The following is a 14,946-nucleotide window of genomic DNA, read 5'->3' as shown; positions in this document are numbered from 1 at the left end:
TTTTTGCATCAAGTTTTTGCACATCTGCAGGCAAGGAAAAGTTGTGACTGGAGCTGTACCCTTGGCTTTTAACCCCAGATTCCTGAAGATTAGAGTTCAAACTCCTCTAGTGTGAGAATATATGATTAAAGTTTGAGAGCACAGTTTTATTGATGCTAATCTCCCAAACTCCAGGACCCAATTCCCTCAGGGAGAAGGATTCAAGGCTCTGGTCAGCATGGTCAGGCGATGGCTGCTGTCTCCCTGTCCTTCTGCCCCAGGCAATAATGTACCTCAGGAAGTGCCCTCAGTCTCTCTGCAGCCTGGAAGGGAGATAAGGAGCAATCAGGGAGGGTAAAGGCCACCCAGAATGGCAGGATAGAGTTCTTAGCAACCAGAAGACACTGGGGGTGGGCTTATGGGATTGGGAGAATGATGACAAGACTGCTGTCATCACCAGAGAATGCAGCTGAGCAGCTCCGGAGCACCTAGGAATACCTAGGTTTTTATAGGGATTCTCAGAGTCATCATTGTTAGGATGCTCTGGGAAAGTGGAAGAGAAATGTGATCTGGGGATCCAGGATGCCACAGACTCCTGACCTGCTCAGGGGTGAGGTCCCTCTGAGCCTGGGCGAGCATTTCATAGCCAACCATGAATTTCCGGACAGTAGCAGAGCGCAGGAGTGGAGGGTAGTAATGAGCATGTAGCTGCCAGTGGTCCCAGTTGGCACCAGCCTCTGATCCTGTGGGAGCCCCTAACAGGAAAAAGAGGGAGAAATGGTGGTAAGAGCCCTTTCTAGCCCTACCCCCAAGAGGCCAAGTACTAAGTGCTATATCTCCTGGCATCTTTCATCAGAGATAAGCACAAGTATTAAAAAATACCCTAATGACAGTTCACCAAGGTTGCTGCTCCACCCTCAATCAAGCATCCCTGATCTGGACAGTAAGTCCCCAGCAAGTATTTTAAAGACCTGGTAAGGATTTTACTCCCCTGAACTGGGACCTAGGAGTCCAGAAATGTTGGGCTAGATATAAGTACTCAAAAAGCCTCACCATGCCAGCCCATGGAGTAGGGAAAGGATGTCTCAAACAGGTTGTCATACTTGATCAAGAGCTTCTTCATGATGGAGGCTAGATCTGGAATAAATACCTGACTCAGCCTCTCAGCCTGGAAACCAGATATTGGCCCTACCAGGGCCAACCCATCCAATGCCCAGCCTCAGCATCCTAGCTGAGAGACTCACCATCACGCTCAGTAGGGGTCAGCTCAGGCAGCCGCCGCACATGCCTACGAGGCAGCAGTAGTGTCTGGAAGGGCCATACTGCCCAGAAGGGGACCAGCACTAACCAGTGTTCACTGGTTAGGACCAGACGCTCCTGGGAACATAGAATGGAGATGACTTCATCAAAGTTGGTATGTGGGATGAGGTGAGAACAGTAAATAGGTATGGGAAGCAGATGAAAAGAATCTGATGGATTCTCACCACTTCTACCACTACCACCCTAATCTAAGCCACTATCATCTTTCCTTTAGATCACTGCTAGTGTCTTCTATCAAGTCTCTCTGCTACTTTCTATCCTTCTTCACACATATCTCTTTTGGGGTAAGAAGGCTGAAGACTTTTTGGGAACACAGGACCTGGCTCTCTCCCACCTTCCTGAGTAGCTCCTGGCGACCATACTCCATCAGCAGGGGCTCTCCATGCTGACCTTGATAGGCTCGCTGAGACCGCTCCTCACGTTGGGCAATATCTGGCAGGAAACTGCTGGCCCACACCTGTCAAGGAGCAGGAGCACAGAAGAGTAGGCAGATTCTTTACCTCCAAGTCACCACATCACTAGCATATTTTCTTGGTCCTATCCCTTTATCCAGTTGCCCTGCCCACAGTGCTGGCTTGGATTCAGCCAAAAAAGCCACTAGAGCCCATAACACATTTACCTGGCAGTGAGGGTGGGGGTTAGAACATCCCATCATGGCTCCTTTGTTTTCAAAGATCTATTGGGTAGGGGTAGGGAGCTTTAATTAACAGAAGAAAAACATCATGTCAACTCCTTCCCAACTACATCCTGTAGAAATGCTAATCCTCTGAATTAAACCTGTACTGCCCACTCTCTGCCCATCCAGGAAAGGAGGTAACCTCACAGACCTGTACCCAAGGGTACTGGGCACCCAGCTCTTCTGTGACTGAGGCCCACGCATCGATGACAGCTCGGATCTCAGGGACTGACATGAGTGGCAGTGTCACATCCGACCAGGGGTGGAAGCACATGACCTTACTAGGTGGTGAGGGGAAAAGGGAAAACAGAGAACAGGGCTTGGGTGCTAGGGGCAGGGTTCAACCACAGGGATTAGTCTTCAACCCCTTCAACCCTTGAAGGCTGTTAAGAGGGGAAATCCATAGTTACCAAACTCCTCGAGCAGCCTCTGCTTGGAACAAAGGGTGATCATTGGGTCCTGAAATAAAGGGACATCACTCTGTGCAGCAAGTTTCCCAAGAGGTCTAGCCTCCCTCCTCCCCAACAGTAATTCAAATCAGGGTACCTGGATCAGGGGCATCAGGCTGCAGAGCTGGGAAGTCATTGTCAAACAGGAAAGTGCCATCATAGTGGGGATTCACCTACTGACAAGGATAGGCTAGAAGCATTCGCTGCCCCATTACACCACCTGGTGGGCTTCAAGGGCAGCACAGGGTGCAAGGGGGTGGAGAAGACCCACTCTAGGGAACCAAAAGACTTGGTGGGATGTGACTCAGAGGAGTCACATCTGTGGGTAAAGAGCAAGCTCTAAGGGGGACTACTCCCTGCTGGTTGACCTTGCGGGTGTGGGCTCTACAGGTTTACCTCTCCATTGGCCCGTGTGGCCCCTGGACACAGAGGGTTTAGGGGGTCATGGCGGGGTACTATCTTCAGAAGTTGGGGCTCCACTTGCCCTTGCCAAGGCCGCTTCATGCGGTGAGCAGACACCAGCACCCATTCATCCTGCAGCGGGTTGTAGCGAATATGCTGATGCTCTGGGGGCAAATAGTCAAGATCAGTCAGCAAAGCTCGTCTCCCTCTCCCGTGACCCTCAACCACCAGCAGGTTCAAACTCTGGGGCGTCCTCTCGACCCCGTCCGGCTCAGGTGCTAAAGACCCTGGGCTGGACCTTCCCAACACCAAATGCCCTACAGCTCTTCTCTCTGTGTCTGGGTGGGCCCTCCGACCTTGAGGTGGGGGGCAGGGGAGCTTCCTAAGGAAGAGAAGGACCCGGTTCTGCGTCCCAGCGAGTCCGGGCCGCCCTGCAATTACCGCTAGCCCGGAAGGTTGCTGCGGTGGAGTACGCCTCCGACTCCTGCAGGCGCTGCTCGGAATCGGTTCCGCCGCGCGACATGAGGCCACCGGGGGATCCTCAGGAATGTCTGTGGGGCCGCGACTCTCACTTCCATTTGCCCGCCCCTCCCCGCCCCGCCCCGCGATGATTGGCCAGCCGCCAACACGTGACAGCCTGAGAGGGCTGCCTGCCGCTTGGGGGCGAGGCTCAGGACTGCGGAGCACCAGGCTGAACTTTGATGACTACACTCCAACCAGGGCTGGATCAAGTGCTGGAAGATCCTCTGCGAAACGGGCTTACTGCAGAGTCCTTCTGTTTCAGGGCGCTTACGACTTCTTTGCTCATTCATTCATTCATCTGGCCATTCATTCAGCAAATTCTTACTGAGCATCCTCCAAGGGCCAAGCATCTAGGCTCTACGTGGAACATAGGATTTCCCTGTGCACACAAGTCACTGTCTCCCAGAGCTTCATTCTAGGCCATGTAAAGCTATGACCCTGGATCTTAACAATCACCTCAGTCACCTGCTCAGTGGCCGTGGTGAAAAAGAGGGGGTGCAGGTGGGCTTTGATGTGCTATAGCTAAACCCTAGTTCCTCAGGTGTTACCTGGAGAAGTGGAGCAGAAACAAGTTTAGGCAGGAGTTAAGTAGCAAAATCTCTCTCTCTCTCTCTCTCTCTCTCTCTCTCTCTCTCTCTCACACACACACACACACACACATACACATAGATGAAAAACACAAGAAGTAGGACGAGTAAGAGGGCTATAAGAGATATAAAAAAGAGCCAGGTATGGTGAATTGCATACCTGTAGTCCCAGTTACTTGAGATGCTGAGGTGGGAGTATCATTTGAGACCAACCTCAAGAATAAAACAAAGAAAAAGAGAAGAAATGGAGAGAGGAAGAGGGAAGGAAGGAAAGAAGCAAGGAAGGGGAGGGGAGAGAGAGAGAGAGAGAGAGAGAGAGAGAGAGAGAGAGAGAGAGAGAGAGAGAAAGAGAGAGAGAGAGAGAAGAAGAAGAAGAAGAAGAAGAAGAGGAGGAGGAGGAGGAGGAGGAGGGGGAGGAGGAGGAGGACTACGACGACGATGACGACAAGGAGGAGGAGGGAAAGAAAAGCAAGAAAGAAGAAAGAAAGAAAGAAAACAAAACAAAGAAAGAAAAGTAGGTGGGTGAAGAAGAGACAGGACTGTCAGTATCTCAGTAGCTCCAGCCATCCAGGAGGCATTAGAAATGTCTGTTTCCCTTACACATCCCCTCTCTTCCCCAAAATTTTCTTCAACCAGAGCAACTAACTAACACCAGAACAAATTCAAATTAATTCCTCCCCTGGTAAAAACACATGAAAGAGAATACAAAAAGAAAAAGAAAATGGAGGTAGACCTCAAGAGAACAGCCATGCTTTATTAAGCAGCGGAGGGGCACATTTTAGAGAGAGAAAATAAATGTCAGCAGGCTCCAACAAGGATCTGGGTTTTATAAAGTTTAGCAGGGCCAGGGCATGGGAGAAGTTGGTCAGTTACTTTTGGCAGGCTCATTTAGGGTGGGGCAGGAGGGCAGGTAGAGGAACGGTTGTGGATCCTTGGGACCTATTTTACTGGGGACAGCTGGTACAGCTATAGGTAGGAGTCAGGTGGGTGTTCCTTCTGTGCTCTTCCCATTATCCCTTCCTGCCTTCCCTCCAGCTGAGGTTCTTAAATGACCAAAGTTCCCATTTACCACAGACATCTCCCCACATACATGACAGGAGGGTAGGTAGGTGGACAGTTGTAGATAAGGGAAATTGTGAAAGGTCAGAGTCCTCAGTTCCCTTTTTCCCCCAGGGGTTGTAAATTTCCATCTCCTTCACCAGGCACTCCTGAAGAGCCATCTAAATGTTGTCTAAATCTCCTTCCCACATCATAGTGGGATCATAGGCCTCAAGGTTACCCAGAGAATGAGTGGCTAAGGTGAAATTTGAGTGCAGGTTTCCAAGAAAATTCCCAGTGCTGTGAGATGTCTCTGAGACTTCAGTGGGATTCAGGACAAAAATCTAGTGAGCTAAGAGCTAGACTGTGGTAGAGAGGCCTTCCCCCAAGCCAGGCCAGGCCAAGCCAGGTATTCTGTAGCTGAGCTGTAAAAATTGGGTCATTGGTCATTTACCTGATCTCTGCCCTAGGGGAAAGAGAGCAGGAACTGAGAGATAAAAGTTTTTACTCTTTCCCATTGGATGTTCATGGTACAAGAGGGAGTAAGGGCAGGGATCATAACCCTGCTTTTCTACTTCTACAGGTATCTTTGTTTGAGTGGACTGGATCGTCCCAGAAACACCAGTGTTTCCAAGCCTCTCCCTAGTTCATGGCATCTGACTCCTGACCTGACCTCCTTCAGGAACATCTCCTTAGGAACATCTCCCTAAAGTCTCCTCTGTATCTCTCCAGGTCACTTTCTGGAGGGAAAGGAGAATGACCTAAATGAGGCCTACCCAGCACTTTCCCTCCCAGATCCCAGAGGTGTGATCTCTGCCATAACATCTGGGGAAAATGGCTGTGACCCTGAGTGCCTTAGTTTCCCCTATCTGGGGTCATTCAAGTTTACAAAAACTTTTTTTTTTTTTTTTAATAGTATATACTGGAGGAATTTCCTGGAAAGACCAGACAGGTGAGCTGCAAGCCCAGATAGTCCCAACGACTGCCTGGAATGGAGGACAGAAACCAGATTTTTGTGCTAGTCCCTGCTACCTAGGGGTCCCTGAGTTTTGGGGGTTGTTTGTTACCCTAATACAGACAAAAGATAGTTACTGTATTCTGTGCAGCTAAGAGTAGAGGCTGAAAAGATTCTTTTTTTTAAAGCAACTTGATGAAAAAAAAAACTTGATGGAGAAAGGAAAGATCAAGAAGGAATTATCTAGAGGGGTCTCAGGGTTCTTGGAGAATACTTAACTCAGGAGTGCCATAGAAGCCAAAGGCAATATAAAAATATTCCCTCAACCTTGCATTCTCCTCTAGATAATCCCTTCTTTATTTATTTTATTATCATTATTTATTTTGGTACTTGAAATTGAACCAAGGGGTGTTTTACCACTGAGTCACACCTCCAATCCTTTTATTTTTTATTTTGATACAGGGTCTCTAAATTGCTGAAGGATCCTAATTCTGCCTTGACCTCCCAAGTTGCTGGGATTAGAGGTCTGTGCCACCAATCCTGGGTTTATCATTCTTTTCTCTACCAAGTTTCTAACAAATAGCCCATTATTCCATCTTCTACTCTCAGCTGCACAAAATATTATAAGATGTCTTGCTCTGAATTACTCAGTAACCTTAGTTGCTATACTTTCAACTCAGTGGCAATCGCCCTCCCCCTCAGGCTCAGTGGCTTAGTACTATAATCCATTTTGTGTATTTGGGATGGGGGTAAGTTTTGCTGCATGCAGCATTCAGGGACCTAGGTCCACAGACATGGTGGCTCTACCATTCCTTAAGGCTTCAGAATTCTCTACTATATCCTCTGTAACTATAGTAACATGAGGAACAAAAGACAACATAGGTAGGTATGGTGGTGCACATTTGTAATTTCAGCTACTTGGAAGACTGAGGCAGGAGGATAACGAGTTCAAGTCCTGCATAAGCAATTCATCAAGACCCTGTCTCAAAATAAAAAAAAAAAAATACGAAAAGGGATGGGGGGTTGGGGATGGGGATATGGCTCATGGGCTGGGGATGTGGGTCAGTAGTAGAGTGCCTTGCCTGGCATGCATAAGGTCCTGGGTTTGATTCCCAGCATCACCAAAAAATGCGTGTGTGCACGCTCTCACACATGCAGGTGTGTGTCTGTAACTGGGGATTTAACTCAGTAGTAAAGTACTTGTCTAGCATGTGCAGGGCCCTGGGTGTTCAATCCTCAGTACGGTCAGAAAAAGGCGGGGGGATGTATTTCATAGGGCTGGGTGTGGTGGCACCAACCTATAATCCCATAATCCCAGCGGCTCAGGAGACTGAGGCAGGAAAATCGAGAGTTCAAAGCCAGCCTCGGCAAAAAGCAAGGCGCTAAGCAGCTCGGTGAGACCCTGTCTCTAAATAAAATACAAAATAGGGCTGGAGATGTGGCTTAGTGGCTGAGTGCCCCTGAGTTCAATCCCTGGGACTCCCCCCCACTCCCCCAAAATTAAAGAATTTCACAGGACATTTTAAGAACCAGACCTGGAAGTGGCATTTCATTTCTGCCTATATTTCATTGCCCAGAATACAATCACTTGGCTTCATCTAAATACAGAGTAGACTGGAATGTAATTTTTGTTTGCTCAAGAGCAAAAGGAAATGGGTTTATGAATGTAGTGTTCTCTCATTTCTCTGCCACATGCCCCTACTGAGAAATTTAATGACCATTTCCCATTGTCAAATTATATTTGTGTGGGCCTTTCATTCCATCATTCCCATGTGTGAGACTATGCTCTTCTAGTTCCTTTGTTTTATTTATATAAATAACACACATAATGATCACCATGTGCCAGAGACTAATTGCTTTAAAAATATTAACTCATTTCACTTCATTACAGTAAAGGTATGTGCTTTTATTTGTTCCATTTTACAGATAAGAAAACTGAGTCAGAGAATTTAAGCAACTTGTCTAAGATCACACTATTAGGTGGTAAGAGCCAGGCTTTGAACCCAGGCTGTCCAGGTCCAGAATTTATTTCTTAATCACAGCACTACACTGCCTCTTTTTTCTCTTTCCCTTATCTTCCTTTTTGTTCTCTTTTTCCTCTGCCTATCCCTTAGGGTTGGTGTTCTCTAGGACTCTGTCCTTCACTTTACCTTTCTCAATTCTCCCTCCCTATGAGATTTTATCCATGTTTTAGTGGTTTTTTTTTTAAGGGATTTGTTGTTACATATTTGCACATGCACACAATATACAATATAACAATAAAATTTGGTCAATATCATTCCCGAGCCCTTTCCCTCTCCTTCCCCATGTTTTAGGTTTTAACTACCACCTTTCTGTAGGATTCCCAGTGAGATCTCTAAGCTGAGATGAGACCATGCTTGCATTGTTTGGAGCCATATCCCCAGTGGTCACCACAGCACTTGGTCCATACAAATGCTAAAATAACTGTAGCCTGAATGAATGACAACTCCTAGCCTCTACCTCGACTGGATCTGAACTTCAGAACAGGACACTCAACTGCCTATTAGACAAGTAAGGGGAAGAAGTGGGAACAGGCTGGAGGGAAAAGAGTATTTCAGGAATATGGGGGAAGGAAGCCCTACTAACTCTATTTCCAGAGTTCTGAAGCCCTTTCTTTATTTCCACCTCCAGTGACACAGACCTTCTTTCTTACTTGGATCATAGTTCTGGTCTCCTCGACTTTCACCTTGCTCCCTTCCACTGTGTAGCCCTGTACCACTCTGTGGCAAGATCTAATCCTATCACTGCCCTGCTGATAACCAGGATGGCCCTCGATTGGTTTACAAGGCCACCGCTCACATTTCGTGCTTCAGAACGAAGAATAAATTGTAGGTCCTGAAGACCCCATCCTGTCTTCTCGGTGTCTTTGATCCTGGAGTGGGTCTCGCTGGCTGCAATGCCCTTCTCAATACTGTCACCGCCGCTGGAAAGCCTTCCCCAACAGCTCAGGGATTGCGCTACCTCCTCCGGGTTTCTGCGTTATCAAAGGCGGGCCCAATCGCGAGTCGCAGAAGGCTCTACTTCCGGGCTCCCCAGCTAGAGAGCCCATCTGGGTCTCCCCGCCTCCCACCCCCATCCCCACCTCGCGCTGTGCTAGGAGAGACCCTGCGGGAGGAACCTAACGCCCGCAGCCGGAGGTTAGCCCACGCCCTCCCCTCACGTGAGCTGTGCCGCCCCACGCCTCTAGGCGCTCGGTGAGGAAATGGTTCAACCGAAGGGGCGGTGCTAGGGTGCCCGAACTGTTCCGATTGGCCAAGGCGTGCCATACCACGGTGCTGGCAGGGGAGCGAGTGGTGGGCAGCCGGCGGCAGGCTCGGAGACAGAGTCCCAGTCCCAGGCCCAGTCTCCCTCCTGCGCTGCGCGGTGACCGGCTGCCCGCCGGGATGCAGTGGGCCGTGGGCCGGCGGTGGGCGTGGGTCGCGCTGCTTCTGGCTGCGGCAGCAGTGCTGACCCAGGTTGTCTGGCTGTGGCTGGGTACGAGGAGCTTCGTCTTCCAGCACGAAGAGATCGCGCAGCTAGCGCGGCAGTACGCTGGTGAGCGGGCTGAGGGCGGGGAGCGGGGCGGGCGGCCCTGGAGGGGAGCTGAGGTTTCCGAGGGCGCCTTCCCGGAGGCCGGGCCTGGAGCCTGCCCTGACTCCGCTGTTCCTCTGTTTTCGCCAGGGCTGGACCACGAGCTGGCTTTCTCTCGGTTGATCGTGGAGCTGCGGCGGCTGCATCCAGGCCACGTGCTGCCTGACGAGGAGCTGCAGTGGGTGTTCGTGAACGCGGGCGGCTGGATGGGTGCCATGTGCCTTCTGCACGCCTCGCTGTCCGAGTATGTGCTGCTCTTCGGCACAGCCCTGGGTTCCCGCGGCCACTCGGGTCAGTGCTAGCGGTGGGCCAGAATGGGAGGCTGGGGCTATACAAGGGCCCAAGCCCTCCTTTCTGATATTTGGCTGGGCAATGTGATGGTGCTGATAACCCTAATAGTCGGTGTCCATCCGATTGTCACTCAGGGCGCTATTGGGCTGAGATCTCAGACACTATCATCTCTGGCATCTTCCACCAGTGGAGAGAGGGTACCACCAAGAGTGAGGTATTCTACCCAGGTGAGTTAGGAGACTCTGTCAGAGAGGTGGGTGCCCTCATGAGGGGCGGGGAACGGATGGTGGGGGAGAAGCAGGGGAGGGCATACAGTTGGGGAAAGGAGCAGGGCATGGAGTGGGGCCTCCCCATGGTTTTCTCCCTGTCTCCATAGGCCAGGCCACAAGTGGTTGGTTGGGGACCAAATCCGAGGGACCTTGTTGCTTTCCTATGTTAAAGGAACACAATGCATAACTCCCTGTTAAGCGTGTCTGATTTTATCTGCTCAGACACTATTTTACCCAGCCAATATTCCAGCAATTGCTGGTGAGAAAACTGGTATTCAGCAACACTCACACCCAGACATCATACAAACAGTTCCCCCTACCTTTTTTTTTTTTTTTTTTTTTTTAATGGTGAAGCAATTTACATAAAAAGTAGAGCTTTGGGCTTCCAAGTGAGTTTGAGGTTGAAGGTAAGCATGTAGGCATGGTAACTGAACAGAAAGGCTTGTAAGTCTTATAATCACCCCTCCATATCTAACCAACCGAGCCCAACTTTAGCTAAATTTCCACTAGATGTTACTGCAACTTGGAAATGCAGACTTTCACACAGTAACCCTTGGCCAAGTTCAGTAGCCCTTCATGGCTTCCCCCAAAAGAGAATATTGGCCCCCGCAGAAGATTTAGAAGTGACTGAGTCATTTTTTCCTTCTAGATAGGAGATCAGGTCCGTGAGGTAAGACCTTTTCCTTTCCTGAAGGTGTCTCTTCAGTCCCCACCCCCAGATAAGGATACTTTCCATGGACCAGGGAAGTACAACAAACAATAGAAGGGCAAAACAGAAATGGGCTCCTCACATGGGTGCTCCCTTTCCTCCAGGGGAAACAGTGATGCACGGGCCTGGCGAGGCAACGGCTGTGGAGTGGGGGCCAAACACATGGATGGTGGAGTATGGCCGGGGTGTCATCCCGTCTACCCTGGCATTTGCACTGGCTGACACTGTCTTTAGCACCCAGGACTTCCTCACTCTCTTCTATACTCTTCGCTCCTATGCCCGGGGCCTCCGACTTGAGCTCACCACCTACCTCTTTGGCCAGGACCCCTGACCATCCAGGAAGATCTGTGGATGGACAGGAGCAGGCAGGCCTGCAGACATCCACTTGTGGAACCCATGTACAGACAGGGACATATTCAAACCGTGCAGATACTGAGTTCCTGATGTACAAGGAGGGACATACATGCTTATACATCCCACACAGAGACCCATGGGAACAAATGGGACATATATATATATAGATGCCAAGACCTGTGTGTATTGCAGGATCATGCACTCACACTCATCCAGAGAGGGAGTCCCATGTATACCTACGGGGCCAGTCATATTTCAACACATATCACAAGCTCCACTCACACGAACTCAGGCCTTCCAGAGATTCCTGCCTGCAATCAGGACTCTGGAGTTAAGGGTAGGGTGAGTATTATTACACTCTGCCTCTGCCTGACTCCTCAACCCAGCAGTAATCTGGGGGCAGGGGGGTAAAGGGGAAGAGGAGCTGCCCATTGGAGGCCCCCTCACCTACAGCTATGATGCCCTTCCCCTTTACCTCCCCTATCCTCACCATATGCCTTATCCCCATTCCACTTTCCTGCTATGCAAGTGCCCCTGTGGCTTGTCCCCCACCCTCTCAGCAACAAAGTCAATTGGGGAACCAGAGGAATGTAGAGAATGCTAAAGTAAAGGTCCTCCATCTTTGAAAGACCCCCTTTCCTTCCCTTGGAGTATGATGGGAAAGCTGGCCTCACCCACCACTGAGGAGAGGCCTGAAGAGGGAGGCCTGGGTCTAAGGGGCTTTCTCTGGCCTAGAGAAGGCTTCCTCTGTGTGTGCATACACACACCCCCATCACCATTTCCAGAACACTGCCCGTGCTGCATTCTCTGTCCATCTGTCTGTCTCTGTTAATAAAGACCTATTGAACAGTTCCATTTCTTGGTGCGTCTGAGCAGCAGAGAAAGTCACTAGCTTCTGGGGGACCTCAGGAGGCCTCTCGCTTGCAATTCAGTTTATTAGACAGTGACTTTGGACTATAGTAGGGACTATATACTTGATTATGCCTAAGAATTATGAGGCTCACTGAGTCTACAGATCACTGGGCTCTATCCTGAGAAATCAGTCTTTCTGAGGTGATGCCTTGAAATTAGCATATGTAATAAGATCCCTTCTCAACACAATTATGAATATCACAGTTTGAGAAATTCAGACCTGGGCGAGGTAGTCTGTCTTGTCTGTACTATGTGAGCACAATTACAGGAACAGTCCTCTGAATCCAGCCCTGGATGGCCACAGGGTGGCAGTGTTCACCCACTTTTGAGCTAAAAGGCATCCTTCTCAAGTACTCTTTTTCTGTGTTCCCAGAGTATGGCATCCATCCATACTTGGGGCAGAAGTACCTCCACCCTGTGCTCTCCTTTTAGTAGGACCCAGCACTTCTATGGAGGAGAGCTGGGGTGGGAAGCAGACACTCTACCTTCTGGTATGAAAATTAGGTAGGGTTAGGACTAGAGTGATGCAAAAGAGGGGCCTAAAGTGCATTCACACCAAAGGACCTGCTCTTCTTAACATGCATGCCCCAGGCACCAAGCTTTCCTCACCCTTATCTTGTCCCTCTGGGGTTGAGTAAAGCCCAGACCATTCCCACCTCTTAGGATTCCTGGTATGATAAAGATGGCAGAAATGTGGTTATAATATTATATATGTTTTTAAATTTGATAGTCTAGTGAATGCATACTAAGGAATACATGTATAACTTCATTTGAAAATTACATCAAAATTTTAAATTAAAAAATCTAGACATGTGACTCTGAATGACTATGAAGCCCAGGCAAGTTGGCCATCTCAACTACCAGCAAATTGGCTATGACAGGTCCTGACTGGGGCCACTCCATTGATCCTGGATTGCAAAATCATAACCTCCATGGAGGATTTCTCCCACCTGGTAAACCCAGTTCTGCTTCTAGGCTCACAGCATATATCTCTCAGGTATTTCCCAGTGCCCATTCCTCCCCTCCACAAATGACTAAGTTTCCAAGATCCTCCCCATTTCTGTTGCTAAGCCCAGTGATCATTTCATAGTTCTCACCTTTCTGTTGACAAAAGTAATCTTCTAGGATATATTTTTCCTTTATTGCCTCTTTTGTCAACCCTATCTCCTCAACTTCCTACTTCTGAGAACTTGGTCCTTAAACTCTCTTTATGTCCCCTCCCAAGTGATCTCAACTATTTCATGACTTTAAATACCATCTATATATCTTGACTCCTGAATCTTTGTTTCGGTCTACATCTCTTCCTGGTTTTCCAGCCTCAAATATTGTAACACCTCCATCTCTACTGAATATTTTTTTTCTACTGAACATTTTGACTTGGCTGTTTAATAGTTATCTCCAACTTAAGATGTCCAAAGCAAAGTGATTTCTCTCCCAATCCTGCCCATGTCACCTACTATAGTCTTTACTCTCTAATTTAGGACACTTCCATTTATCCAGTTCTCCGGACTGAAAACCTTGGAGTTCTCTTACACACCTCTCATTCTTTTCCATCTCATATCTGATCCATCCATGAATCTCAGTATTATCTTTAAAACATATCCAGACTCTAGCCACACTTCTTGTCAATTTCATTGCAACCACCCAGGTTCAAAACATCATCATAACTTGCCTGTACTGCTGCAATGACCATGTAAACTGATCACACTTGCATCCTGTGTAAAGGTTTCTCCACACAGCAGCTGGAGGCAGACTTTCACTCTCCTGAGACATTTTCAATGGTCTTGCATCTCATTCTGTCCTTTCACCCCTTCCATGGGCCTACTCCAAGGCCAATGTTACCTCTGACCAAGCATCCAACTCATTCTCAACTACTCTAGGACCAGTGGCTTAGCTTCTCTTCCAACACATCAAGCACCCTTCTACCTCAGGATATTTGCATTGGCTATACTGAAGTCAGAGCTCTTTCCTAGACATCCTTATAGCTCTTGTCCTTCCCACTTTTAATTCCTGCTCAAAGAGTTCTTCTCTTAACACTTATGTAATAGCATCCCATTCTGTGGTTTTAAAAATACCGCCACAAATTTCTTTTTCTGTGGATGGTGGGGATGTTACCCAGATCCTTGCGCATACTAAGCAAGTGCTCTACCACTGAGCTGCACTCTAGCTCACTGCAGAAATTTTGGTATTCCTCCCTTCAAGAGGTGAAGTCTAATTTACTTCTCTTTGAATGTGGACTAGACTTTCTTATGTACTTCAATGTATTTAACAAATAATGTATGTGATAGTGTGTGGCTTTTAGAACTAGGCCATAAAAAGCATTGTTGCCTCTTTAATCTCTCTTGAGTCACTCTGGGGGAAACCACCTGCCTTTTAAGAGGACATACAGCAGTCCTGTACAGAGGTCCATGTGGGGAGAAACAGGCCTCCTACCAATAGGTGTTTCCAGCCCCAGTCAAGTCTTCAGATGACTGCAGCCCTGACCAACATTTTTACTACGGTCTCATAAAAGTCAATGAGTCACTTGTGAATCCCCAGCCCACAAAATTTTGAGAAAATAAATGTTTGTTTTAAACTTCTAAGTGTGGGGGTAATTTGTTACACAGCAATATATAACCAATACATTTTTCAGTTTCTGTTCCCCTCAACCCAATCACATTTTTCTCCATGTTATCTATCACCATCAGACAATATATATTTCCTCTGCTAGAATTATGTATTATAACCAGGACTTTGTTTTATTTACACCTGTGTCCAGCAGTTCCTGGCATAAAGTAGGTACTCAATAAATATGTGTTGCATGAATGAAGCATTGTTTTCTGCAGGTCTAGATTATTTTGTCTGTCTTTGTCTCTGTAAGGCATAGGGCCAGACTATTGTGTGGGTGTGAGA

The 14,946-nt window shown here is 48.2% G+C and overlaps 2 protein-coding genes and 1 long non-coding RNA gene across 6 annotated transcripts; 1 reads left to right on the top strand and 2 right to left on the bottom strand.

Annotated features, from left to right (window-relative positions):
- Positions 1 to 122: 122 nt before the first annotated feature.
- Positions 123 to 3,426, bottom strand: GALT (galactose-1-phosphate uridylyltransferase). Of its 4 annotated transcripts, XM_079112218.1 has the most exons (11): positions 3,268 to 3,426; positions 2,821 to 2,990; positions 2,522 to 2,597; positions 2,386 to 2,434; positions 2,127 to 2,256; positions 1,919 to 1,975; positions 1,634 to 1,756; positions 1,224 to 1,356; positions 1,033 to 1,116; positions 580 to 734; positions 123 to 302 (listed from the first exon to the last, which is right to left on the bottom strand). In XM_079112218.1, exons 1-11 carry the CDS (start codon positions 3,347 to 3,349, stop codon positions 222 to 224), a joined length of 1,140 nt encoding a protein of 379 aa, XP_078968344.1. In that variant the 5' UTR covers positions 3,350 to 3,426; the 3' UTR covers positions 123 to 221. The 4 variants fall into 4 exon arrangements, with proteins under 4 accessions (XP_078968344.1, XP_078968345.1, XP_078968346.1 ...); XM_079112219.1 differs by lacking the exon at positions 1,919 to 1,975; XM_079112220.1 differs by lacking the exon at positions 3,268 to 3,426 and having other exon boundaries at positions 2,522 to 2,600; positions 2,821 to 2,961.
- A 5,638-nt stretch (positions 3,427 to 9,064) lies between these two features.
- SIGMAR1 (sigma non-opioid intracellular receptor 1) lies at positions 9,065 to 11,997 on the top strand. The gene is made up of 4 exons (XM_079111974.1): positions 9,065 to 9,483; positions 9,610 to 9,810; positions 9,945 to 10,037; positions 10,893 to 11,997. The coding sequence occupies exons 1-4, from the start codon at positions 9,333 to 9,335 to the stop codon at positions 11,117 to 11,119; spliced, it is 672 nt and encodes a 223-aa protein (XP_078968100.1). The 5' UTR covers positions 9,065 to 9,332; the 3' UTR covers positions 11,120 to 11,997.
- LOC306644750 lies at positions 11,649 to 14,857 on the bottom strand. Its single transcript, XR_013759459.1, has 2 exons — positions 13,745 to 14,857; positions 11,649 to 13,320 (listed from the first exon to the last, which is right to left on the bottom strand). It is a non-coding gene; the product is annotated as an uncharacterized lncRNA (long non-coding RNA).
- Between the last annotated feature and the right edge of the window lie 89 nt (positions 14,858 to 14,946).

The sequence above is a fragment of the Sciurus vulgaris genome (assembly GCF_902686455.1).
Source record: "Sciurus vulgaris genome assembly, chromosome: 15".
Taxonomy (NCBI): Eukaryota; Metazoa; Chordata; class Mammalia; order Rodentia; family Sciuridae; genus Sciurus; species Sciurus vulgaris.
The sequence above is the reverse complement of the archived record's forward strand: the minus strand, read 5'-3'. Positions and strand labels throughout refer to the sequence as shown.

Bases quoted from the DNA above. Each gene is read 5' to 3' on its own strand.
- SIGMAR1 (XM_079111974.1), top strand. From the start codon at position 9,333: ATGCAGTGGGCCGTGGGCCGGCGGTGGGCGTGGGTCGCGCTGCTTCTG. The intron at 9,484-9,609 runs GTGAGCGGGCTG...TGTTTTCGCCAG, and splicing joins GCTAGCGCGGCAGTACGCTG to GGCTGGACCACGAGCTGGCT. The intron at 9,811-9,944 runs GTCAGTGCTAGC...ATTGTCACTCAG, and splicing joins GGGTTCCCGCGGCCACTCGG to GGCGCTATTGGGCTGAGATC.
- GALT (XM_079112218.1), bottom strand. From the start codon at position 3,349: ATGTCGCGCGGCGGAACCGATTCCGAGCAGCGCCTGCAGGAGTCGGAG. The intron at 1,757-1,918 runs GTAAATGTGTTA...GCTCCTTGACAG, and splicing joins ACCCCCACCCTCACTGCCAG to GTGTGGGCCAGCAGTTTCCT. The intron at 735-1,032 runs GTGAGGCTTTTT...TTTTCCTGTTAG, and splicing joins CTACTCCATGGGCTGGCATG to GGGCTCCCACAGGATCAGAG.